The 27,189-nt window shown below is 39.4% G+C and overlaps 1 protein-coding gene across 3 annotated transcripts in view; it reads right to left on the reverse strand.

The window, feature by feature from the left end:
• The window catches only part of slco4a1 (solute carrier organic anion transporter family, member 4A1), a 46,060-nt gene that overhangs the window by 2,795 nt on the left and 16,076 nt on the right, over nucleotides 1-27,189 (reverse strand). For all 3 annotated transcript variants that reach the window (XM_053483219.1, XM_053483220.1, XM_053483221.1), the window contains exons 2-12: nucleotides 15,935-16,545; nucleotides 15,466-15,841; nucleotides 13,806-13,896; nucleotides 12,756-12,877; nucleotides 11,940-12,051; nucleotides 8,254-8,408; nucleotides 6,201-6,438; nucleotides 1,557-1,719; nucleotides 1,185-1,360; nucleotides 1,009-1,073; nucleotides 347-495 (exon numbers count right to left, since the gene is read on the reverse strand). In XM_053483219.1, the coding sequence (XP_053339194.1) occupies nucleotides 347-495; nucleotides 1,009-1,073; nucleotides 1,185-1,360; nucleotides 1,557-1,719; nucleotides 6,201-6,438; nucleotides 8,254-8,408; nucleotides 11,940-12,051; nucleotides 12,756-12,877; nucleotides 13,806-13,896; nucleotides 15,466-15,841; nucleotides 15,935-16,348 (2,061 nt within the window). In that variant the 5' untranslated portion in view covers nucleotides 16,349-16,545. The remainder of the gene's footprint in view (nucleotides 1-346; nucleotides 496-1,008; nucleotides 1,074-1,184; nucleotides 1,361-1,556; nucleotides 1,720-6,200; nucleotides 6,439-8,253; nucleotides 8,409-11,939; nucleotides 12,052-12,755; nucleotides 12,878-13,805; nucleotides 13,897-15,465; nucleotides 15,842-15,934; nucleotides 16,546-27,189) is intronic.

Consider the following 27,189-nt stretch of genomic DNA (forward strand, 5'->3'; position numbering starts at 1 on the left):
TAAATAGGAGGTCTAATTGTCCAAACAGTATTATCCATTGTACTTAACTAATACACTAATCAGTCACAACATTTTGACCATCCACCTAATATTGAGTAGGCCCTCCCTTTTGCCACCAAAAAAGTGTGCTGTGTGTGTCCTGACACCTTCCTTTCAATATGAAAATGTTAGCATTTTTCAGCAATTTGGGCTACTTCTATTGGCTCAACTATTTAGCTGTGATTTCTGCTGTTTTCTTTTCATGATGGTTGTTTAATAAAAATAAAAAATTGCGCTTGGCCTATATTAGGGTTAACTGCATTAATTTATCCAATCAAAGTTTTTAATGTCAGTGTGTATTTGATACCTTGTAGATGATGCCAGCAACAAGTGTGTATTGGCTCATGTCAGAATTCTGGTAAAGGTAACAAGACCCACGTTCGCCACACTGCTCTTGCCACAGCAAACATGAAATGTCAATCACTGATCCAAATGCTATTGGACCTGGGATGCCACCTAAACAGAGAAAGCAATGGTTACAAACCAAAACCCTTAACCAAACACACAACACTAAAAGAAGATCATAATAACCCGAGCAGTAGATTTAATTAAGATTGGATATACATTTCTTATGTTGCTGCTCTTTTTTTCTGATAATTTATGTAATTTATCAAGCTGATACTTTACTTTGAATTCAATTGAGTTTAGAGACACCTATGTAAATTCTTGCCAAATAAAAATAACCGGACAACATGACTGTAGGCTAGCACAGACAAACAAATCTACAACTTTGGGGGTTATGATAAAACCATGCTATTTTTTCCCTTAAAGTCACCTTGTAAATGGCCTTTTTGTTTCCTTATTTTTTTATATTGTACAATATTAAAATCCATTGTGCTGAATTAAAAACAAAATTGAGTTGTCCCCTAACCTTCCATTAAAGTGCAATGTGTCTCTAGGTCTTCCAGCGTCACCATAAAGAAACAGATATTGCCAATATAATACATATGTTATCCGATTTAAACTTACCCAGAGTTCGCACCACAATCCACTGAATGCCGAGTCCAAAAGACCTCTGACTATCAGGGACACACCTACAACAGGGATGAGAGAACTTAATTTAGTTATGACTGCACTTAAGTGTGCAAGACTGAGCTTTTATAAAACATAAACTTTCTTTGTGTCTTTGTGACAATGGGCTTTACCTTAGCGTAGCTGTGAGAGCAGGTATACTGCACAGAAAGGTGAAGGAAATGATGATGAAGAAGAAGGTGAGGAAGGCAGGCATGTGGTTACAGGTGGAGCTACACTTTCCTGCTATGGCCCAGCCTTCACTGTCACTTGACATATTACCCAAAATACATCTACAGTCTGTAAACAACTAAAAACATATGCACACACTTAATGCATGAAACTGTGGCAGTGATTGTGCAGAGCTAAAGGTAACTTAAAAGAATAAAAAATCATACTATATGAATAATTCCTATGTTCATTGTTAGATTATATAGTTTGACTTACACTATCAGTTGGATTAATCAATCACGATAAGAAATGATAGTGTGGATTGTATACAGTACCTGTCTTTCTGAGGGCCTGTGTGTGCTGTTGACATCACTGCAGCCAGCATGGCAGGGAGAGTAGTACATCACACCATCAGCACCACACACTGGGTTATACAGTGTCTTTGCACAGTGACATTCTGCATTGCAGCCTACGGTCAAATTCTTGCCAGCTACAAAACTGAAACAGAAAAAGGATGAGAGAGCAAAAGGAAGAGAAAACGAGGGATGGGATAGAGAAAATGGCATTAAGCTCGGCATATTTAGTGGTTGTGTGATTATTATGCAGTCTTGTTCAAAAAGAGAGTCATGATGGCCAAGCTGAGCATGTGAAACAGCATTAGTGAGTATGTCAGGCGTTTTGATTAGCAGATTAGAGTCTTTTGGAATTTACGGGTGTTGACAGGAAAAGAGTTTGTATAAATAGTTAAAATGTTAAAACTAAAAATAAGCTTTTATGTAATCGGTACTATTATTATTATTATAGGTTGAAGCCCGCATACATGTCTGCCTGTCTTTTTGTATGACTGAACTCTATGCCAAACTTATTAATACATAGAAATAAAATTTTGTAAGGCTTAAGCTGAGTATTGTTTACTAATTTGAACTTCTTTCGTCGTCCACCAAATACACTCCCTGTTCGGCAGGGCTGATCCTGCGTTCTGACCCCATTTACGCTTGGATACTTAAAGAAAGAATTTTACTGTACAATAATGTATATGTGACAAATAAGGGCTTAACCTTAAGCTGGGGCTTAAACCGCCAACCTTCTGATCAGTAACTCAGTGCCTTTGCACTCTGAGCCACCCCTAGATTAAGTTTTGTCTTAAAATGACTCCAGCGGTTTAAAATTTACTTATACTACTTTAGAGCTGTTATTTCAGTGCTCAAAATATTAAGTAATTCCAGTAAAAATATTAAGTTTGGCTTTTCCAATCAAGATCTATTGGTTCAGGTGTTTGTTTACATTGAGCAAGTATCTTAATAGTGGCTTATTTTAAGGTACATAAGTGTTTATAACGTTCCTTTTACTCAACATTTTGATTTGAGCGCATACCCTGCTAATACCTTCTCAATTTGGGTATTATACATGCCTTCACCTTGGATTGCTGCGGGTATGTATGCTCTAACGACACGTTTTATCTCAAAATGGTGCCCCACATTACTGCTTGTTATTACCACCAAGGTTTTGGAACATACTGTATGCGACAAACCGGTTTTAAACTTCCCGCAGGAAGAATTAACATACACTTAAACTTCGATTGCGAGCTTGTATATTAAAACAATTCCTATATCACAGCGAATTTCCTCATAAAAAAATAATGGAAACTCTGATGATTCGTTTCACAATCCAAAAATAATCATATAAAAATAACTAACCCACACTTTACCTTTGAATGAATCGTGGCTGTAGTAAATGAAACCAGAGAGAGTTGAGGAGGAAAGGGGCTACTGTGTAGGACGACTTTTACATACACACACACACACACACACACACACACACCAGTTTACCGAATAGAGACTCTCACTTGCACAAGAGTGTATATGCACACACACACACACAAAATAAAAAATGCTTTACTTGGACACCAAGGTCAAAAGTTGGCGTGTGAACCCCATGAGCATGTGCTCATGGGGTTCAAAAAGCATGTGCTGCCGTGGCACCCTCATCTATATCATGCACCAGCTATCGTGATGCAGCCGATGACGGGGAAAAGGCCCTAGGTTCACTAACAAGGCCCCGTGACCAGTCAGGGTAAGCCGTATGGATGTCGAAAGTCACAAGGGCTCACACAGACGCCGCACCAACGGATAGCTGGGCGGGGCCAACTGGGTGCTTCAGCAAATGGAGGAGTTAAGCCTCATTAAAGCCTCCATGGGCAAACACCAGGAGAAGCCCGTCTAAAGCCGCCTGAAAAGGACCTATCTGTACACATGAGTGGCATGTACAGTAAGAGGGGCAATACCCCATGTCCCAGGTATGGTACAAAGGTGAACTCAGAATGCTGATGATGCACCAGTTTAAGCCCGTTATGCACACTATGCTGTTGGTGCACCAGCTCATACACATGCCACTGCCCTTCTTCCTGTCTCAGACCCTTTTATCAGTGCTGCTGCCATATCTGGCTAAGCTGTCTAAAATTGCAAGAACAAAGTGCTGCCCTGTCACCTGCTTGAGGTCTGCGTCTGGGACTTGTGTGCCACGTGAGCACTGCCAACCCATCTGATAGAGGCCACGGCGTAAAGGTGTCCAGACTAAACACTCACTGCACCTGTTTAAGCTCGGGGTGCCAAGCTAGTGCTAGAGCTCACGGCTGTCATGGATAAACACCAGAGGGTGCCATGCTTCCAGACTCCTTTTTGACTTTGACTTTTGACTTTTTTGTGTTCTTTTGTGTTTCTTTGTGATTTGGACTCCATTTCCCAGAGTGCACCTCGGTCAGGTGATGGGAGCACTCACCTGAACCGAGGTAACTAATTAGTTTAGTTATAAATAACGTTTTGTTTAGTTGCTCTTGGTCTGGCACCTGTTTATTTAGGTTGTTGTGTCTTGTCTATGTTTCTGTGTCATAATGTCATGTTCAGTCAGGTTCTGTCGTGTTAAAACTCCTGGTTGATAAAGTTGTATTTAAAGTATGATTATGACGTCGGGGCAAGCTGACCTTGTGGGTAGTCGGCTTGCCATCGGGCGGAACAACTTAGAGTGATTGGAGCTACGCCCTGCAGTGCTCATCAGAGAGAGACTGGAGAGGGCGAGCGAGCAACGCAGCTGGACTGGAGAGAATCATGGCTGGCTATTCGACGCATGCCCCCAAGGACACAGAACGATGGAGCCAAGGGTAAGAAGGAACCTTCTTACTTACGAGCTTATCCAGCAGATTAACGCGTGCCGGGCAACCAGGGATGATAAGCGCATGCAAACCCTGCTGGAATTGGGTGCACTGCTCTAGGACCAGCTCGTCCAGCTTAACAAAGAAGGCCCAGAATCTCCAGTCTGCCTCAGAGAAGAAACAGAAAAGCCAGAGAGCCCAGTGGAGGGCTCAGCCCAGCCAGAAAGCCGAGTAAAGGGCACAGCCCAGCCAGAGAGCCCAGTGGAGGGCTCAGCCCAGCCAGAGAGCCCAGTGGAGGGCTCAGCTTAGCCAGAGAGCCCAGTGGAGGGCGCAGCCCAGCCAGAGAGCCCAGAGGAGTGCGCAGCCCAGCTAGAGAGCCCAGTGGAGGGCTCAGCCCAGCCAGAGAGCCCAGTGAAGGGCGCAGCCCAGCCAGAGAGCCCAGTGGAGGGCGCAGCCCAGCCAGAAAGCCGAGTAAAGGGCACAGCCCAGCCGGAGAGCCCAGTGGAGGGCTCAGCTTAGCCAGAGAGCCCAGTGGAGGGCGCAGCCCAGCCAGAGAGCCCAGTGGAGGGCCAGAGAGCCCAACCAGAGAGCCCAGTGGAGGGCGCAGCCCAGCCAGAAAGCCGAGTAAAGGGCACAGCCCAGCCAGAGAGCCCAGTGGAGGGCTCAGCCCAGCCAAAGAGCCCAGTGGAGGGCTCAGCCCAGCTAGAGAGCCCAGTGGAGGGCGCAGCCCAGCCAGAGAGCCCAGTGGAGGGCGCAGCCCAGCCAGAAAGCCCAGTGGAGGGCTCAGCCCAGCTAGAGAGCCCAGTGGAGGGCGCAGCCCAGCCAGAGAGCTCAGTGGAGGGCGCAGCCCAGCCAGAAAGCCGAGTAAAGGGCGCAGCCCAGCCAGAGAGCCCAGTGGAGGGCGCAGCCCAGCCAGAAAACCCAGTGGAGGGCTCAGCCCAGCCAAAGAGCCCCAAAAGGCATGAGCCAGCTCCTTCGCTGCCCTACTTCTTTGACAACATCGTGGTTTTGCCTCTGACCTGCTTCATCGGCCTCGACGACGTCGTGCTTCCGACTCTGCCCTGCTTCAACCACGGCGACAACGATGTCAAACTATCGCCTCTGCCCTGCTTCCTCGACGAGTGGTCCTGCTGCTTTCTCTGCTGTTAAGTACAGTAACTCTGTTACTGTACTTACGTATTTTTCGTCTATCTGTACTTTACTTATGAATACTCACTATTTTTTGCTGAAAAAACAGTACTTTTATTTCCTATGTTTTAGAGAACTTTTACTTTTACTTGAGTATCGAGCTTGTCTACTGGTGCCATCTCTGGTAAATGCCATGACCTTGCCATGATCTTGGGCTAATGTATATTTAAAAAGGCTGTTCCATATTAATCACTTATTCATTTTTCATGCCATTTAATATTAATAACCAAACATTCATTTTGTATAAAAATTTATATCGTGCTAGGATAACAACATCAAAACTATTTCTCTTTTTGATTTCAGATATGCTGATATGATTTGTTGGAAAATACAGAATATAAGTTATAACCACCTGTATAGAGATATTTTGTCAGGTATTAACCTGCTGTACTGTATATCAAACACACATACATATGTATATATGTAACTATTATAAATTATTGTAGATGTAACTAATGTAAATTTTAATTTTATTTTTTAGATATCATTTATATTCCCTGGTCAATTAAAAGATTTAAAAATACTGGGGTGGTGAAGTGTATGTTAAAAATAAAATAAAAAAAATTAAGAAAAAAAAAATTGTAGTACTGTATACAGTCTATTAGGCTGTACTATCTCACATGGCCTGTAGAGGGTAGTGTACCTGCTCTGAAGCTGTGCGTTGAAGGAAGTGATGATTTCAGAGTTGCCCCGATATGGGGTGGTCACTCCGGCCATAGGCACATTGGGGCAGTGCAGGAGAAACACGAAGACAGCTACAAGGCTCACAAGGGCACAAAGCATGCAGAAGCGAATGATGCCACGGCAACGCAGGTTCATCTTCTTTACAATGTAACCACCCAGGAAGGTGCCACCCCCTCCAGCAGGTACCACCATGTAGCCTTGAGGAAAAAAATCATTTGATTAAGTGTGTTTTGTATCTTTGTTTTGAACGTGTGTAAAAGACAATTGCAAAATGTAATTAAAATGAGCCAATGAACTGTTAAATAATGTGTCCATATTATTTATTATTCTTGATAAAATTAATATTTAACAAAACATAGTAAATATTTCACAGCAGTATCTTCCTTTTCATACATTACCAAACTTTTCTCTCAGTAAACGCTACAGCCTGCATGAAAACATTCTCAAGTGAAGCATGACTTTTTTAATTGGACCAAATATTTACTGCAAAACAGGCTACAGTCCTACAGACAAACTATTTTTTTATTGGACTTTTGCATCGATTACCACCGCGGCATCGCTATGGTGAGCTTATGCTATGTCACAACATTTATTTTTGCCTAGAGTTGCATTAATTTCTCTTCTGGGATAGGTCTTGTATTGATGATGATTGAACTGCTGCATAAAGCCTTCTCCAGCACATCCCAAAGATTCTCAATGGGGTTAGGATCTGGACCCTGGTGGCCAGTCCATGTAATGTCTCATGCCCTCTGAAGCACTCTTTCTCAATTCCTGGCATCGTCATCTAGGGATATGCCCATGCCATCAGGGAGGAAATAATCCATTGTGGAAAAACACGATCATTCAATATATTCAGGAAGTCAGCTGACATCTGGACTCACCAGACGTCATGACCTTTTTCCAACGCCCAACAGTTCTTTCTTTATGTTCCCTAGCAAACTGAAGCTGTTTTTTTCCTTTTTGTTTGTTTGTTTTTATGATTTCATTTTACTGCATGTTTAAGTGATTTCCCATCATGCTCATTTAGGATGTTTTTTTGGGAACCATTTCTTGCTTGAAAATGGTGGCTCACCACTTCCAGGATTTAATAACTGCATTTTCAGTTCTTAACCAAATTTTAGTAGTTTCAGCAATAATTTGACCCTTTTGAAACATGTTTGCCATGACCACATAATATGTCTTCTGACATGTTTGTTAAGAAAATAAGAAGCTACTCACGGCATCAGGTAAGGTTAAATAACTTTCTTTTATATTATTCACTACAGTAATTATCCAGAAAAAGGTTCCTAAATACTTGTTTAGTTAAACTTAGGTGGTTTTTTTTTTTTATTTGGCTGGGCAGTGTATTTCACAATTTAATGGACAGTGTATTCTTTGTTGCTCTTTGACTAGGCTGATCACAGACGACAGACTGTGTGGCCACTGAAAGAACGACGAGGTTAAGGCAGAGATTCACTCTCACTCAAGTGTTAAGAAATTTCAGGACAGCTACCTATTATAGCTCCCACTGAAACAATTAGGGAATACCTGACCCTATGTGTGGAAAATGGTGTGTGGAATTCCATTGAGCTACCCCTGGTCAAATCGACACCTCAAACTGATGTTATGCAAGCACAGGGTGCAGCTGACTGTTGAACTGACTCAATGGTTAAATGCTAGTCATTATTGTCTTAACAACAAAATAAATGAATAAATCACAGCGATCAATTTCTGTGGTGTGGGAACATATATCTTTGATGATCTATCCTGGTCAGCCAGACCCTTTTGTGGTCATAAAGAAGACATTACACATTCAGGAGGAACTTCTATCTCTCTCAAAAAAAGGAACTTGTCTTTCTATCTCCTCCGTTATGAATTGACATCTGATTTACAAGTGACAGGACCTCTTCAGTGTCATAAATGCCACAGAAAACTAAACTAAACTTACCTTAAATAATGTATCAGATCTGTCAATCAAGTACACATGGCTCAAATACTTAAAATCATTTATGTGAGAGGCATGACTGTCTTACCAAACCAGGTGGCTGCTTCGGAGGCACTAAGACTGAACTGAGACTCCAAGAACTTAGGCCCAAAAGTGGACATGCCAGCAATTAGAGTGGCCTCTGTAGCACCAGCCAGACATAGAAAAATAAATGTAGGGTTCTTTAGCAGAAGCAAAACTGACCTGAATTTAGAGAGAGAGAGAGAGAGAGAGAGAAAGAGAAAGAAAGAAACAGATGTAGAGAACCACTATAAAGGGATGACTATTTTGTGGTCACTAGTATATTGTTCAATGTTTAGGGTGTTATAGTTATAGTGTTATAGCTCATATTCTGTACCCAATAAATCAAGCAATGAATACAAATCAGATACAAGTCAAGCACTTGAGTTGGTGTTCAATTACAATGTCAGAATGATGGTTGGCATCAGTTGAGCTCGTTTAAGTATTTCAGAACCTGTCATCTTATGTGAGTTTAAACAGAATAACAAAAGACACTTACAGAGCAGAAGTTTTATAGGACCTTGTTGATGAGAAAGGCCAAAGAAATGTCAGACTGATGTTAGCTAACAGGAAGTCTACAGAAAATTGAATCTCTTTTACAAATGTAGCAAGTAGAAAAGCATTTCAGAAAAAGCAGAACCTTGAGACAGATGATCAACAGCAGAAGACCACAGTGCTTTATTCTTGCTAGCCAAGACCAGGCATTGAGGTAACAGTGGGCTTCTGTTATCAGCTAGGATCCTTTTTTCACATCCTGTTGTGTATACACTAGAGTAGAGTGAGTGAAATCTCAGGAGATCAGCACTGTCTCAAATACACATTCCTGCCTGTCTTGCATCAAAAACCATGTTGTGGTCAATGTCACTGTGCCCTATTTTCATGTACTGCATCAACATTACCTGAAGACTGTATTTGCATTTGTATATAATGCAGATTACTGCTGCCATATGATTGACTGATTGCATAATTACACGAATAAGCATGTGTAGGTAGTGACTATTCTAATCTAATCTAATCTAATCTAATATTATCTGGTATAATGTGTTTTTATATGTTTTCTTTTGGCTAATTAACCTATTCGGGCCAATAATGTTAAAATGAGGAATATGAGGAATAAAACATTAAACATGAAATCATCACTTTTTGTACAACTCTTTTTTCATCTACACCACTTCATCTATACCACTTTATCCTGTATACAGGGTTGATGGGGCCTGGAGCCCATCCCAGGAGATGTAGGGCATGAGGCTAGGTATACCCTGGAAGGCTGCCAATCCACTGCAAAGCACACACATACACACACTCATTCATAACCTACAGGCGATTTACACAGGAAATCCAATTAGCCTAATCTGCATGTCTTTAGACTGTGGGAAGAAACCAGGGTACCCAGAGGAAACCCACCAAGCATGGGGAGAACATGCAGACAGTCAAAAGGCAGGAATTGAACACAAACCCAGAGGCGCAAGGTAACAGTACTAACCACAATGCACAAAACATGAAATCAATGCACTTAAACAATTAAGTATAATCACATTTTAACATACTGTATATTTTTCTCTTATTTGTAACAGACTATACTTTAAGATTTGTAGCAGCATTTGTAATATTTAACTAGAGACAATTCCTAGAGAAATTATGAAGTACAGTTGCACTCAAAATTATTCAATCGCAATTGAAATTAAGTTTTTTGGCCTTACAGCTTACAGCTGTTTGTAAGAAATCAGTGAAAAAGAGTTTATAGCGCAAAACAAATAAAATAACAAGCATCAAAGTAAACACAACCTTTCAATGATTACTGCGATCTCAGAATTACCAAACCCCCTAAATAAAATCCATCGTTAGAGCACTAAGTTGTAAATCAGACGTTGTCTCAAGCACAGATTAGTATGCCTGAGGTGTACTTGATTTAGAACACATCAAATACCTGGACTTTTTAGCAATTTGTTAATAAAGATGTTTGACTTCCATGACAGAAATGGCCAAGTCCAGAGAGTTGTCCATGAAGTTAAAAGAAGAGATCATTGCCTCGCACAAACAAGGATATAAAAAATATACTGTAGTGTTTTTCCGCCGAGAAGAATGTTGGAGAGACGAGTGAGCTTAACTACTGCCCAATGCAATGGCTGGGAGTACTTTATTAGACACACAGCATGGATAGCATGAGCAGTACATTCACACAGCTACCTACATCCAATTCAGCTAAGGCAAGAACCGGAGCACATTCCACACGTCACCCCCCCCACACACACAAACAGGGCCGAAGCCACTAACCCAAACACCCTTCCCCATCATGGTGAACACACCGACATCCCCGCAAGGCATGCTGGTCGTCAGCCGCTGCCCCGCCCACGCCACAATACTAAAGGTATTAATGTTCCTAGGTAATAATGTTCCTAAATATATTAAGTAGCTGACTTTGGCAGTTCAAATTTAAAGAAACAGTGGCTACACTACTTCGATGTTACATGTTCTCCCAGTGCTTGGTGGGTTTCCTCCGGGTACTCCAGTTTCCAATAGGGGTTGAATAATTGCGAGTGCAACAGTACATGGTACATGCAATAGTGAAAATTGCTACTTTTTAGGCCATAGGGTTCCTGAGATATTTATTCACCTATTCTGTGTGTGTGTGTGTGTGTGTGTGTGTGTGTGTGTGTGAGAGAGAGAAAGGGGGGGAGAGAGAGAGTGTGTGCGAGTGCATGGCGCGTGGTTTGTCCCAGTTTCCCTAGCAACTGATGCGTGTCTAACCTGATATCTTGCATATTCTGCAGTAGAAAATGACTGTGCTGCTTCTCTCCTGGATATCTTAGGAAACATTAGTGCTAGATTGTTATTTTTTGGAGCAGATAGGAATCCTGGGAGAAGGTTTTGACATGTTTTGTGAGGAGGAGTGCAAAATTAAGGAAGAATCAGGGAGAGAGATAGAGAGGTAGTTTTATGCTGATTCACTGTATCTACAGAACCCCAATTATTTTTAATGTAAAGAATTTGGAGTGAGAATTAGAAGGGGTTTAAAAGGGGTTTACTTGTTTTTGATTAATGTGATTCCAAAGCCCTTCCACGTGATGTGTTACGTGTCACACAGCAAAAGAGTTGAGCACAGGTCGCTGATAAATACTGATAACTGATGGCGTATTTTGAGCTGAGGCTCGGGAAACCTGACGAAACGTTTTGACACAAGTTCTGATTCCTTCAAAATTTAATACCCCGCCATTCTTCACCAGTATAACCCAGATTCCATCCATCCATCTATGAACCCCCTAGTTTAACTGGGGACCAATAATAGTACTACAAATACTCCTGATTAAAATTACTGCTTTGCTTCTATATAGGCTGTGAATATAACAATAAAAACTTCTATGTGCTAATCATGCTATGATGAATCACTGTACCATGGCAAAAAAGCCCACTCCATTACAACACTTACTGTAGCCTTACTGACCAAAGCAGAAGTTCAGAGAGGAAGTGCATCCCACACAATTGGCCCAAAACTTTATTTAGTTGTGACCACATCAGTTTGTTTCTTAATCCCCTTATTGTGTTCCACCATCTGCTCACTGTGTGTGGTACCGCCTACCGCTGTCGTCTTAGTTTTAGGCTTCTAAATATTCTTGTTCCTAATTTTCTTGGATTTTCTCTCTCATTAACTTTCTTGATCACAATAATGGTACTACTGTACTGTATATGCTTTCACTGTTGAGAAGGTGCGTTTACCTAGGCATGTCTTTTACTGTCTTGCCAAACTGGGGATCAGAGGCAGTCGCTTGGCTTCCATCCTTCAGCTGATGAGCCTCAGACACACGCATGGCTATAAAGTTCTGAGATCCTGTGTGTGTTCGTAATTTTAAGAATGAGAGGGGGAGAGAAAGTACAGTAATAGTAAGGTACAGGGAGGCTTATGCAGTCATATGGATTTTATTTTCTTGTAGATTTTTTTCTATATTGCACCTTGGGCATGTTTTCATGTGACTGCAATATATACTGTATGCATATATTGCAGTGATGATTTGCGACAGTATAATATAGCAACCAACAAAATTCAAGTTAAAAAAACCTAAAATTTTAAAAAGAAAAAAAAAAAACACACTTACCTGTATAATCCCTAACCAATACTTTGTTCTTGGTAATATCATTTCAGTGCCCTACACATATTCCATGGTACATCTATTTTTTTCTAATAATATTCCAACCCTTTTTTGATGCCTTTTAACACTGATATTCCATATTCATAATACATGCTTTATAAACTATTGGTAGGCCAGGACTTTAAGGCATTAGCAGTCAGTTAAAACAAGACAATAAAAATGAAATAATCAGAAACAAATATTATATTTATTTTTCTCTTGATTTTTTGAGGGTGCTATGTCTTATTAAAAATAGAAATATATTATATATTTATTTTTGGTAATTTCTATATCACAAAAAAACAGCAACTGTAATTGAGGTACAGTATGTACACTTTTTCATCCAGTGCTTAAGACATTGATTATTGGATCTGAATGACCTGGGGCAGTTTGTGATGAATTGTACCTGGAAGTTGGCGAGGATAGCCCAAAATGGGTAGAGCGGTGATGAGGGCAGCGCCACCTCCAGCCAGGAACCCAACCCACCATGCCCCCACCCACAGTGGGCTTTCTGGTGTCAGAAGAGTTCTGTAGAAATAAAAGGAGTGCAACATGTAGTTTAACTGATCAAACAAAAAAAGAAAAAAAGAAAAAGTCTTTTCATCACACATGAACCAAAAATCCAAACCTTTTGAAACAGATCTGATCTGGTATAGATGCTGAAGCATGCTTGAATGTGCGAATGTACTGTACAAATTCTTTTAATAATGTAAGTACAGATTGAATGATTTAACTGTATCTGCCTGATTTTATACGGCAACAATATCCTGCGTAATTATGTTAACGGATCAGCCAATGATTATGCAGTTTTTAAATAGAAGCAACATACTTTTAGCATTAGAGTATGCAAGTCTGTATCACTCAAAAAAAGTCTTTGTTTTCTCTAAAAATTTCAAAGGAAAGCCCATCCAGCATATCAATCTCAAATGAGTGACAATAGCATCTGTCTTAAATATTAATTGGCATTGCCTGTAAGCCTGTCCCTTTCCACCAAACCTGGTTTTCAGTGAACACATGCGACACTCTGTCCAGGGAAAAGGAGAATGTTTTTTGGGCATTGTCAGAATATTAAAATCACAATCTTCAGATGATAGGGTGACCTTTTCTGTTCTGTTTAATTAACACAAAAGAAAATGTAGCACTGTGCAGTATGATTGACTTAGCTATATCAAATGAGTTTATAATAAACAGGTTTTCTTGTTATTTTTTAAGCACAGCACATTTTTTCAATGGTACATAAAGAGAGAAAAAAACAATATCACGCAAGCCTATATCACAGGCAAAATAAGAAAAGACTTAGTTATAGATGAGTGAAAGTTTCTCAGAGGTGTGTGGTCATCATCAAGGCACCTATTATTTCCTAAAATTCTCATACCACTTTTGTTACCCCACAATAACCTCAAAGACCTCATGACCCTATTCAACCCAAATCCCTAGGTAGGTATAAAAGACTTACATTTTGCCAATTTCTGTGTATATGTTGAGGAAAAAGCCACCCAGCAGGTATCCAGCTGCTGGGCCTATAATAGCTGCGGTGTAGAATATACCTAGGAAAAATAAGCCATGTTAGTTGAATCTAGCATATTAGTACTAGATCTTTTATGGCTCACCCCATGAGTCTTATAAAAGTCCATTGTTCCATTTCACGGAATCCATGTTGAGAGTTTTGATCTCTACTTAGACTAGACCATGTTTATAAATAAATACTTGAGTCCAGAGATGCAATTGTCTGTGAATGCCTTTGAAATGCGGATGCCGGGGACTGGGAAGTAGCACAATTGTAGGGCGCTTTATTGATGGCGAAATGGAACTTATGAATAAAGGTCAATAATTATGGTGTTGGCCACAGGGCTGTCTGATGGGGATAAAAATTGAAAAAAGCAAATGCTAATTCATGTAGATGTGAGTTTTATATGCAGCAATTTAAATTGAATTACTCAGTCTTAAAATTTTGTGGACTAAAGTAATTGAGTGGTTTGGAAGCCCATTTCGAATACACATACATACACAAAGCCCTGAATGACGACAGGAAGTCAGCATGCTCTACAGTATGTTTGCAGTTCAATAAAATCACTAGATTTGGACTTGGTTTTTTCATGGCCTTTAAAACACCATTTACAGGAAATTTACTTTTGAAGGACTGAGGTATATAAGTGCTTTTAGAGCCCAGTTTTAACACACAAATAAACACGGCCCATATTTGCTTTTCAATTAAATTATTTTTATAAACACTCTTTTCATAACCCTTGTGAGGCCTTAAATCCATTTACAAGAAATAGACTTCACATGTTACTACTGAGACCAGACATTGGACAAGGAAGCCTTTTATACAAGCTCCAACAAACAAAGACACAATTCACAAGACAGTTTACTTTTTTCTCTACATCAACCACACTTACCTTAAAAAAGCTAAAACATAACTGAGAAATTCAGAGCCTAAAACAGTATAAGCTCACTCTGATACTGATGCCTGTGGATTGTATTTCCAATTATAGATGTATGTCTAATTTTCAAGCCTGATATATATGCAAGATCTACTTAACTCTATACAGTATATACAGCACAGATTTCATTCATTAACCAGTACTGTTTTAGTAAACGGGCTGATGGATGTGATCGGCCTCGGCTGACCCTACTGGCTGTTTGCTGACCATAGTGTATTAATTGTGGTTTTACCTACAACACTACAATAGCCACAACATCTGCAGTTATGTGATTCTACATTTAGTGACCACCTGCAAAACACAGTAATACCTATTTCAAATACATTTATCTAAAAATCTTTTTGCTCTTATTTGTCCACATTTAGATTTCTTTTAGATTGCTTTTATTCAAGTCATTAATATCAAAACAAAGAGTTAAATTTTTTTATTATTAAACTTGTGTACAGTTGAAATAAATAAACAATTTAACTTGCTATCACGATCTGTATATATAAGTATATATATATTTATGTATATGTATATATATATTTTTTTACAAATGTCAAACTTCTTTAAGATAAAATTCTGTTTATCTTAGAACCACCCAGTGCAATTAAAATTATGGACAAGTTTCCTTTAGTGTAATGTTTTTACATTTTTTAATTCTTTTATTTTTTACATCTGAGCACTTACCTATGTAGACAGGTGCATAATTAGACTTGACGTTCTCATCCAGGTAAGTAACGCCTAGTGTATAGAGCGGTGTAGCACCAACCCCATGCAAAAATTGGCCCAGCATGAAGATGTAGCGATACAATGAGAGTCCACTCCCTCTGCTGCCCTCACACTCCTCCGTCTGGTTAGCCGAGCATAGCCCCCTGTGCTCCAGTATTCTCGGCTCATAAGGTGGTGTGGTGAAGTGTGGCAGCGCAAACACGAGTGAGCCAAGAGCCATTATGAAAACTCCCCAGCCCAGCCAGCGGGGCTTGTGCCCTGTGCCACCGAAATAACTCACGAATGTCAGGCACACGCAGGCAGCAATGTCATAGGAGCTAGCGATTAATCCAGCCTGTAATGACAATAATTACACAAACAGTACACATCATTTAATTCTTAGCTGAGTCACTAAAAGTTAGCTGTAATATATTTCTTTTAAACAAACCTGATAGCTCCGCAGGTCAAAGCGTCTCTCGATAGACGTGATGACTGTGTTGATGAAACCATTAATTATCATGCCCTGAAGGAATGAGGCCACACATAAGAAGAAGAGCACCCATCGTGCAGTGTTAAAGCTCTGAATAAAACGGGGGGTCAGGGCTCCCCATCCACACAAGTTTTCTGTGTCTGAGGACAGAAAATTAACCCCCACTGTAGTCCCAGAGAGATTAACAGTGTTTTTGGTCGTCTTGATTGGGGCATCTATGGATGGACGGTAAGGGGTGGATCCAGTAGGTGTGCCGACCTGTGATGCCAGTGGGCTTGGCAAATCCACACTGGGGCCCATGGGTCCATCCTGCAGGTCCAAAAGCTCTTGCCTAGAGCTGAAGGAACTGTCATTGTTGCGCAGATGGGGCATGGCCCCTTTTGGGGAAAAAAAGCTTTACTTTGACCGTAAATTCAATAAATATCAAGTCCAGCTTCTTCAGATCAGATCTTGATATTTTTTTTATTATTATTGTCTTTTCCTGATTGAGCTGCGTCCTGAAGTTCTGATACTGATGCTATACTAAAGCATGAGGAGGGACAGAAGTTCTTTGGAGGTAGAAAGATATCCTGAAATTAAATGATAGTGACTTACAAATGTGCCAAAAAACATTATAAACATAATCAATAAAACAAAAGATGTCCTATAATTATTCACAAAAAGCCCAGTAACAATAGACCCAAAAATATTTAGAAGTGATCATGAAAAATATTGTAACACTGAAGCAGCACCTGATATTTTTTCCGTAAATCTCTTAAATTGATCCACTTTGAAACTAACGTGAATAGAATTCTAGGTAAACCGAACAGCTTGCCATTATGTCTTAATGTAACAGTGTCCCCTATTCAACTCCGGACAATAATAATTTGAATACAGAGAGAGACTTACCGTATGTCACAAATATGGAGTTGAACAAAAACACAGGTGCATTGAGATATTTCAATATACTGTACACTACTCACAATAAGTTAGGGATATTGTGAGAGACTTAGTGGATGTCATACATACAGTGTTTGTTTCACTTCAGACTTTTTTGGAATAGGGAGGCAATTGTATTGGGGTGATAGACACACCTCAATTTGTGTTTTCCATGTAATGGTCTCATTGTGTACAGATGTGCCTTATATTAGGGCCAATCCCAAAAGACAACCTTTTTCATTGTAGCATTAATTTCAATACTTTGTGGGCATAAAAAGCTGGTATTGTCAGTAAGTCATTCCAAGTTCATCATTCAAACAGTCATGAACACACGACGTCACTTTATGGACAAGCAGCGCCACCTGGCCATGGTGTGCCTTCAGGTCCGTGGAAGGCAGTCAGATGTTGCTCGTGAACTTGGTGTGTCTCAAAGTGTCATTAGCAGACTTGCATCAAAACACAGAACTACTGGCAGAGTTCATGACAGATCCAGGCGTGGAGCCCCACGAGTGACAGACCACAACGATGACCAGTACCTAAAGACCTACTGTATGCATTTAGACATCGTTATGCAACTGCCACACAGCTGCAGGCCCATTTACGAGATACAAGGGGAACTAGGGTTTCCAGACAAACCATTCGCAACCGACTTCACCGCTTTGGCTTAAATGCCAGACGACCATTGCAGGTGACTCCATTGACACCAAGACACCGCTGTGAGCGTTTGCATTGGGCACAAGACCATGTGACCTGGACAATGCAGCAGTGGTCTACCGTCCTGTGCACAGAAATGATTGTCGACAGTATTGCTGGAGAAGGCGAGGTGAGCAATACGCTGAGGTCAACATGGTCCCCAGGATTTGCTTTGGTGGAGGAGGTACAACAGTCTGAGCAGGCATTACCAGTCAGCGCAAAATAGATTTGGTTATTGTACTCATGGCTAGGGCTGGGCGATATGGCTGAAAACTGTATCACGATATCAGTGTTTCATATCGGTCGATATCAATAATTATTGATATTTTTATGACCCATTTAAAATATGGACCAGGAGAAAAACATATTACATTTAAACATTTTTATTTTAAACTTAACCTTCCTCTGATCATAGTCCCCCAGTTATTAAGACAGAAATGTCAATAACCATGGAAAACTCAAATAATTAAAATATAAACTTAGGTCTAAAGACACAATGAAGACTTAACAATTATCTCTTAACATTTAGGGTGCAAAATGAAAGAAAATGTAAGAAATGCTTAATAAAGTGTAATAAAATAAGTGCATTTTCTGCTTTTGGAGGAATCCAGCAGACCAGCATGAGACAACAACATGGCGCAACCAAACGTAAAACTGTTACATGATCGACGTTAGTGTATCACTCCCTACGTTGCTAGGTTACCAGAGAGCGAGTGCCTTTGTTAATGCAACTGTCACGGGCAACCGGAAGCGGACCAGAAGACTAGCAGTTAGCCCTTGTAGCGTGGACGGTAAATCCAAACGCGGAAATAGCGCGAACAGGCAGGATAACCACGCGAGTCATTGTAAGAACATTTACATTTACATTTAGGCATTTGGCAGACGCTCTTATCCAGAGTGACTTACAATTTTATCTCATTACACATCTGAGCAGTTGAGGGTTAAGGGCCTTGCTCAAGGGCCCAACAGTGGCAACTTGGTGGTTGTGGGGTTTGAACTTGGGATCTTCCGAACCATAGTCCAATGCCTTAACCACTGAGCTACCCCTGGCCCCAAGAACTCTCTCACACAAGAGTTTACACAATTATACCCACTGTTGTGGGAGAGAGGTTGATTTTACGGCAGCTGTTTACGGGCGTGTAATCCAGTGCAGGCAATGCTTTGTGGGTAATGCAGTCCAATGTGCGTGAACGCGGAAATGTGAGATGAGCTGGAATATAGAGCCTGAACCTGTTTTCTTTTAGTAGTTTAGCCATCTTGTCTCCTTTTATACTTCCTGAATCGCAACCACCGTACTACTTGAGGGTCCTAGTGCCGGTCGCGAGTGCGCATGACAGCAACCAAACTAGCTTCGCGACCTCTTTTCTTCCGACAAAGAATAAAAATTATCGAACGTTTTATCGAACACATTTTTTATTAATATCGATCACGTGCCTATCGTGATAAATATCGTTATCGTTTTATTGCCCAGCCCTACTCATGGCTCATTTTGTTATGGCTCAGTCACTGCACGTTCTTACCTCAGAGACATCATCGAACCTATCATCATCCCCCAATTTCGCCAGCACACCCCTAACTTTCTGTACATAGATGATAATGCTCCACCACATCGTGGCAGAATTGTCACAGCTCGACTTCAGAAAGTTGGAGTGCCTCAATATGGTATGGCTATCAATGTCCCCTGACCTGAACCCCATAGAGCATGTCTGGGACCAGTTGAAGCAGAGACTGGACGATCGTACCCCACCCCCATGTGACCTAGCAGAACTGCGTGTAGCACCTGTAAAAGAGCACCTGCTAGTGAGGAGCATGAGACGTCGCTGTCAAGCTGTCATTGCAGCAAATGGTGGAAACACCCGCTACTGGCATTGTCAATTTTTGTTTTTTGGGGCTATCCCTGTTATTGTCTAAATTTTGGGGGTAATACATTTTAAACTAATGAAAATTATGTTTCTCTCATACATTAATAGTAATATCAAAGGGAACTTTCACTTATTTCATTTAAATTCAGAGCAAATAGAAAAAGCACTCATGTAAATAACAATATCCCTAACTTATTGTGAGTAGTGTATATTGGCTCATTAAAAAAAAAAAAAGTTTGTGAGATAAATACCTGTTGAAATAGGAAGCAATGTGCTGTAACAAAACTCTTGCCAATCAATTAAATAAATTAAACTAAACAAATGGATGCTTTTGGCTCAATGGACTTTGTCATTTTTGAACATTGTAATGTTTTAAAAAGTTGCATCATTACATTTTCTTGGAAATTGTATATTTAGAAAAATAAAGGGTAAATTACTTCATGAAAAGCTAACAAGTTACAATACATTTCATCACACATAACGGTAAAAGTCAGAAACAAAAAGAGTGAAAGAATCAGGGAGAGGAACTGAGACACACGGGTATATTTCAGAAAAGTGGTTACGAGATCCAGGTCTGATGAAATAGGAAGCTGTGAAAGAAATGTCCTCTTAAAAACAAACAAAAAAAAAACGATTGTACATAAAGATAAGACATGCAATGATGTACTGAACTAACTTTCAGATTAGTCAGTGGGACTAAATGATAAATGCGTAACATACTAATCATAGTTCTTATATCATGTCCATGTCTGGAACGTATGGCATACTTATGATCTTTAACCCACAAGCTTATTACATAACCTCTAGTTATGCACTCTAGTTTACAGTTTTTTACACTGGTTTAAAAACAGAAAACCTGCACATCCATTTGTATGTCTATTTCATTGTAGAAAATTTCACCAAAAATAATAGAGAGACAGTAAACTTCAGTGAAATCTGCCAAGCTCACTTCTGTAAAGGCCATGTTAATTATTAAACAGTTAATTGTTTAAAATGCATTCACCAGACAGAAAACATTTTCTAATTAGTTCTATTAGTTGCAAACATGTAAAAATTAATTTGCAAAGCAAATAGTGTTTTTCTCCAGATAACCTATTTAATCTTACATAAAATCTTTCTTAAAAAATCCATTCAGCTAAATTAGGCTAAACTTAGCAGTTTTGCACTCAATTTTATTTGATTAAGTCAGCTATAAAGAATTATTTTATAAACAAATGTAATTTTGTTAGACAAAGGATTAAACTGTCAGCTAAATTTGTTGCACAATTTTAGAGAATTTTTACATTCCTTTTCCAAATACATTTTAAAATGCTAGAAAAATATTATATATTTTAAGCACATTGTACACTGGTTAGTGGTGCCACAGAGAGTTGTTGCCTTCTGTCCCATGGCATGTGTTACCTTGATAGGTTTTTGATTAACTGTGACCCTGATCTTGAGTGCATATTTTCAGATCTTTGGTGCAATAAGCTCTAATTTGATACCAAGCTTTACTAATGTACAGCTTGGGTAGTAGGGATGAGAATCATCAGGAACCACCTAATAAAATGTTATAATGATACCTAGGTACCGATTCTATTAGTATTATGATGTTGTAAGTATCGCAATTTTATAAATATTGCAATTTAATATAAAAAACATTTGTTGCAATTCTAAACAAAGGGAGCAAATAATTCGCTCCTACCACATAGGATGCTGTGCTGTGGAAATGGTTTAGAGCAGGCTTATAGAGAGACAGAGAGATTTTTCTTTGTACTGCAAACATATATAAAAATAAAATAAATTGTAAAAAATATATATATATATGTGACGATACATGAATTGCCACATAAAAGTATCGCAATACATAATTAAATAGATTTTTTGCCCATATCTATTGGATAGTCTTTATTAAAGAGTTTAATGATTAAATGTTTATGATTAAATCTGTCTCTTTTTCTGCTCAAGTATCAGGGTAACAGGGTCTTTATTAACTGATTTTTGCTGAATTAGAAAATGTTATACATTTTACCTACTGCAGAATACTGGCAATAGTGCATACTGTAGGTTCAACCTGTGCGAGTTAATACCTGCCTTGATAGGACGGCCACATATCACTTCAGAGGTATTAAATTTGTGCAGTTTCAATACTAGGATATTAATTTTATTAAAAATTTAATTTGGCATTTTAAGCGATAATTTGCTGGTCAAAATTATGTCATTTCCATCCTTTACAGTATGTTTTTGACAGATAAAGTAGGAATGTGGACTAAATCAATAAATAAATGATTTTTGATTAATCTAAAGCTAATACTTATATGTACTGTAGCATAACTAATTTAAAGGTACGAAGTTTTACCTTGTATATTTTTAATGCTGTATATTAAAAAAGTATGTGCATTCCTTATGTATTAAGGAAATTACAGTATGGCATGTTTGCCACTGTAAATAAGTTATTATTACATATACATATATTACTTACCTGTCTGTACTTACAGGACATACCCTTGTAAACTAAGTATTAACAAATAAGTATTTGATTACGTGCTTATCAGCCAGATTTCTGACCCTCAAAGACCTGTTATTTTGCTTTTAAATAGTCCATATGCTTCTTAGGGAGCCACTTCTTGGCTTTCCTGGCTGTGTGCTTTGGGTCATTGTCATGTCGGAAGACCCAGCCACGACCCATATTTAATGCTCTGACTGAGGGAAGGAGGTTTTTGCCGAATATGTCACAATACATGGCCCAGTTCATCTTCTCCTTAATACATGCAGAAATGCTTCCAGCCCCATGCTTTACTGTGAGTATGATATTATTGGGGTGATACTCATCGTTCTTCTTCCTCCAAACTCAACGAATGTAGTTAAGACCAAAAAGTTTTACTTTGTTCCCATCTGACCACAGGATTTTCTCCCATGACTCCTTTGGATCATCCAGATGGTCCCTGGCAAACTTCAGACGGGCCTGGATATGGGCTGACTTAAGCAGGGGAACCTTCCGTGCGATGCAAGATTTTAAACCATGATGTCTTAGTGTATTACTGATGGTAGCCTTGGAAACGATGGTCCCAGCTCTCTTCACGGCATTGACCAGCTCCTCCCATGTAGTTCTGGGCTGATTCTACACCATTCTTAGCATCAGTGATGCCCCATGTATCTACTTAGACTTTGGCTGATTGTGAGGTGCACTGGTGTTTTTATGACAGCTAACGACCTCAAACAGGTGCTACTAATTTAGAATCATGAGCAAAGTGTAGCTAGACTATTTAAAGCAAAACAACAGGTCTTTGTGGGTCAGAAATCTGGCTAATAAGCAAGTGATCAAATACTTATTTGACACAGTTAATCACAAATAAATTGTATAAAAAATTATACAATGTGATTTCTGGATTTTCCGGAAAATCTTAGCAATAGTTTTTAGATTCGGTCTCTCACAGTGGAAATGCACCTATGCTGAAAATTGTAGACCCCTCCATGATTTCGAAGTAAGTGAACTTGCAAAATCACAGAGTGATTAAATACTTATTGACCTCACTGTATATATATATTATATATATATATATATATAAAACTTTTTTTTATTATTTAACTTTGACTTGATGTGCTTGTAGTAACTGCTTTAGAATGGGATTTTTGTGGTAAGGGGTAAATCAGGATTCAGAATATGAATTAGGTGGTGTGACCATTGCGTCAGAAGTGGTACTCTGAATTGCTGCTCTGTGATTGGACAAATCTCATTTGTTGCTCAGGAACTAGGGGTCACAAAATAAATAAATAAATGTTCTCCCTATTTTTAGTTGTCAACGCTCTGTATCATTTGTTTTATGTTCCACAAGCCATTCTTTTCTGCATTCAAAGTTCAAACAGAGGGAAGGCGAGCAGTAAGCGTTGTATATGGAATTGAGAATAGGTTTAGTATTTGCTTTGGAATCCTGGCTGTGTAAGTCTCTTTGAAGCATAGCAGGGTACTAACAAGCCAAGGGCATAAAAAAAAAAAACCACGGAGAGACGAAAGCCAAGCAGGCCATAGACTTTCACTGACAACATCTAGGAAGGAAGTTTAGCAGTAACAGTAGCTTTTTGCTTCAGCTTAGCAAGAGGGTGCTGGAGTGTAAGCATTTTTTGTTGCAATACCACTTTTTTTGTTGCAGCCACTTCTGAAACTGCCCTTAAAATAAACCAAGTGTGAAAAAGTACAAAAATTACAAATGGGTTCAGATGACATACAAAAACTAATGTAATATCACCCAAAATCTTAAAACCTGATAGTAATTTGGTCTTCCAGTCCAACAAAGACCCTAGGTACTGTATACATCCAAAGCTGTAACCAAATTTCTTCAAGACAACAAAGTGACAGTATTGCAGTGGCCATCACAAAAGCTTGACCTGAAACCCACCGAGAGTTTGTGAACTGAACTGAAAAGGCATGTCTTAACAATGAAGCCCATCTAACTGATCTAGTTACACAAGTTCTGTGAGAATGAGGACAAGCGTTCGTCGAGAACGGGGTTTGTTGAGTTTTAGTTTGAAATCATTAGTGTAAATTAATTCACAATACATAGTGTAACAATACATACAATTCACATACTTAACAAGAGGTAAGATAACATGCAATACTTAATTTTTTTCATTTTGAAGTTCACAAAGACAAAAAATAATCTAGTTTAATTAATTTCTTCCAATTTAATTAAGCGATGCAATGTGTTTTTTGTCACCAGGGGATTCCATTCCTTACATGTTTTGGTCTCTGACTAACATGACTAAAGAGAAAAGAGGAACTTGTTTCTTTGGCTTGGAGAATATTAGTAATAATTATATAAATGGAATGAATGCATGGTAACACTGCTCACATTGTTGGTTTTTGTTGCTTACTGAAACATTGCATTTACTGAAACAATTTGTGTGGTTAATTAATGGTGCTGTTCTTAGCACATTCAGGCACAATGCAGTTAGTTAATATCAATAAATAAAAATTTATTAAAGTCAACTAGACTTGGAACTAAAATTGGAAAAGTTCATATTACAAAATGACTGCTGTAGCCATAATTAAATCAGCTCTTGATTCAGCTCAACATTTGGATAACTCTTTGTGGCCATAATCTAAAACAACATTTACATGATATATAAAATGAAATGAGGGTCCCAGTTTGTCGCCAGCAGCACACCTAATACATTAATGTAAATGTACGCCTAATACATGTAATGTAAATCATATGCAAGTAAATGACAAATGTTTGTTTGCTAAATGTTAGTTTTTATTTATCTATTTATCTAGTCATTGTGCTGTCATCATTGATATCAGATGGGAGTGAATCCAGCTATGGAGATTTTAAATAAAGCTTTGTAATGTAAGGTGACCTTAAATGATACGAGTAAGATGGCTGTGGTTTGTTTCTCTTGCAGTCGAACACGGAGCAACTTTTTGCTTTTAAAGTTTTTCCACACAAATCAGGTGTTTCAGTAATTTTGTTGTGTTGTCAATATGGACAATGAATTGCTATTAGTATGTACTGCACCATGTCATACAATGGAGCAAAAAAGTATTTAGTCAGCCACCAATCGGCAAGTTCTCCCACTTAAAAAATGAGAGAGGCCTGTAATTTTTATCATATACCTATGAGAGACAAAATAAGAAAAAAAAAGAGATTTTCTATGGGGTAAGGATCTGGAGAATGGCTAGGCTACTCTGGGACCTTGAAATGCTGTGGCACTGCCACATAAGGGGCAATTTTATATAGGGCGAGAGTAAGCTGGCCTAATGATAATAGAAGCCTAAGCGCAATATTAATTGTGGTTTTAAAAGAAGGTTTCATTTGCACGTATGTATGTAGGTGTATTGGTTCCCGCCCACACTCTGGCGAGACTGCGTTGCCGGTCAGCTCGGAAAGACAGTGACGCACTTGGTCACATGACCCAGGTATAAAAGCCAGCCCGGGAAAGCTCCCGAGAAGGGAGTAAGGAGTAACAGCGTGCTGTTTTCATGTTTGCATTTACAGACTGTAAACAGAGACTGGCAGAGACTTTTCCTTGCAGGATTTCTTGGTTATCCGGATTATCACTGACTGGACTGCTTTATCATGGTTTTAGCTGAGCATAACAATGCTTTTAACGAAGCCACTCCTTCGTTGCCTGGGTGGTGTGTTCGGGATCATTGTCATGCTGAAAGACCCAGGCATGTTTCATCTTTGATGCCCTTGCTGATGGAAGTAGGTTTTCACTTAAAATCCCACTCTTCATTCCCTTCTTTACACAGATCAGTCGTCCTGTTCCCTTTGCAGAAAAACAGCCCCAAAGCATGATGTTTCCACCCCCATGCTTCACAGTAAGTATGGTGTTCTTTGCATGCAACTTAGCATCCTTCCTCCTCCAAACTATTTTGGTTTCATCTGACCATATGACATTCTCCCAATCGCAGTGTTTTACTGAAGGTAGCCATTGTTACTTTGGTCCCAGCTCTCTGCAGGTCATTCAATAGGTCCCCCCCCCCGTGGTTCTGGGATTTTTGCTTACAGTTCTTGTGATCTTTCTACCCCATGGGGTGAGATCTTGCGTGGAGCCCCAGATCGAGGGAGATTATCAGTGGTCTTGCTCCCACAGTTGATTTCTTTACACCAAGCTGCTTACCTCTTCCCAGCCTGGTGCAGATCTACAATTTTGGTTCTGGTGGCCTTTGACAGCTCTTTGGTCTTGGCCATAGTGCAGTTTGGAGAGTGACTGTTTGAGGTTGTGGGCAGGTGTCTTTTATACTGATAACGAGTTCAAACAGATGCCATTAATACAGGTAACGAGTGGAGGACAGAGGAATCTCTTTAAAAAGAAGTTACAGGTCTGTGAGCCAAAAATCTTGTTTGTTTGTAGGTGAACAAAAACTTATTTTTACAGGGAATTTACCAATTAATTCATAAGAATTTTTTTTTTTTAATTTGTCTATCATGGTGAAAATTACAGGCCTCTCTTATCTAAGTGGCAGAACTTGCACAATTGCTGGCTGACTATATAAATTTTTGCCTGTATATAAAATTATCACAGATGACCAACTGGACTTATGCTGTTAATCACATAGACATTTTTGCACCTACAATGTGCTACACATAAAGCCTCTCAAAAAACAACAGAGCCCTGTCTCTGGGCTTTGTACTCAGCAGGCTGCATGCTTACTCGCTTACTGACTCAATTTGGCAATAATGTCAAAGTTTGGTACCTAGCCTTAGTAAGGGTAAGGTTTATGTAACGTATATGTCAGCACATGTAATCCACATTCACAAAACTAGCAGTTGTGAATGTGAGTATTGAGGGAGGGGGGGGGAGTGCTTTTCCTTTTCCATGTCACCTGCGATGTTATAATTCCACATGCGCTTCCACCGGAGAATAACATTTACGTCATTAAACCGCGAAGAAGTCGCAATTTTAATGGCGTACAGAACGCAATGCCTCATAAAAATCCGATCTGTCCTTTTACACGACAATCACATTAGCACATATCTGATTTATATCTGATTTATTTCCACATATGAAGAAGACCTGAAACCGATCTCGAAATATCGGAATGCATGCGTTTTTTTCCTGTTTACGCGAACATAGAACATATCCGATATGTGTCACATATGAGCAAAAAAACGGAATTGGGTCACATTTACCCGACAGTGTAAACGTAGCCAAATAGTCAACATCGGTGTGCACGTGTACTGCTTACTATAACATTGTGACCATGTGTGTGTGCGCACATAAAATATTTATTTTATTTTGTGTCCAAGTGTAGTG

This window comes from Clarias gariepinus, chromosome 22 (assembly GCF_024256425.1).
Source record: "Clarias gariepinus isolate MV-2021 ecotype Netherlands chromosome 22, CGAR_prim_01v2, whole genome shotgun sequence".
Lineage (NCBI taxonomy): Eukaryota > Metazoa > Chordata > Actinopteri > Siluriformes > Clariidae > Clarias > Clarias gariepinus.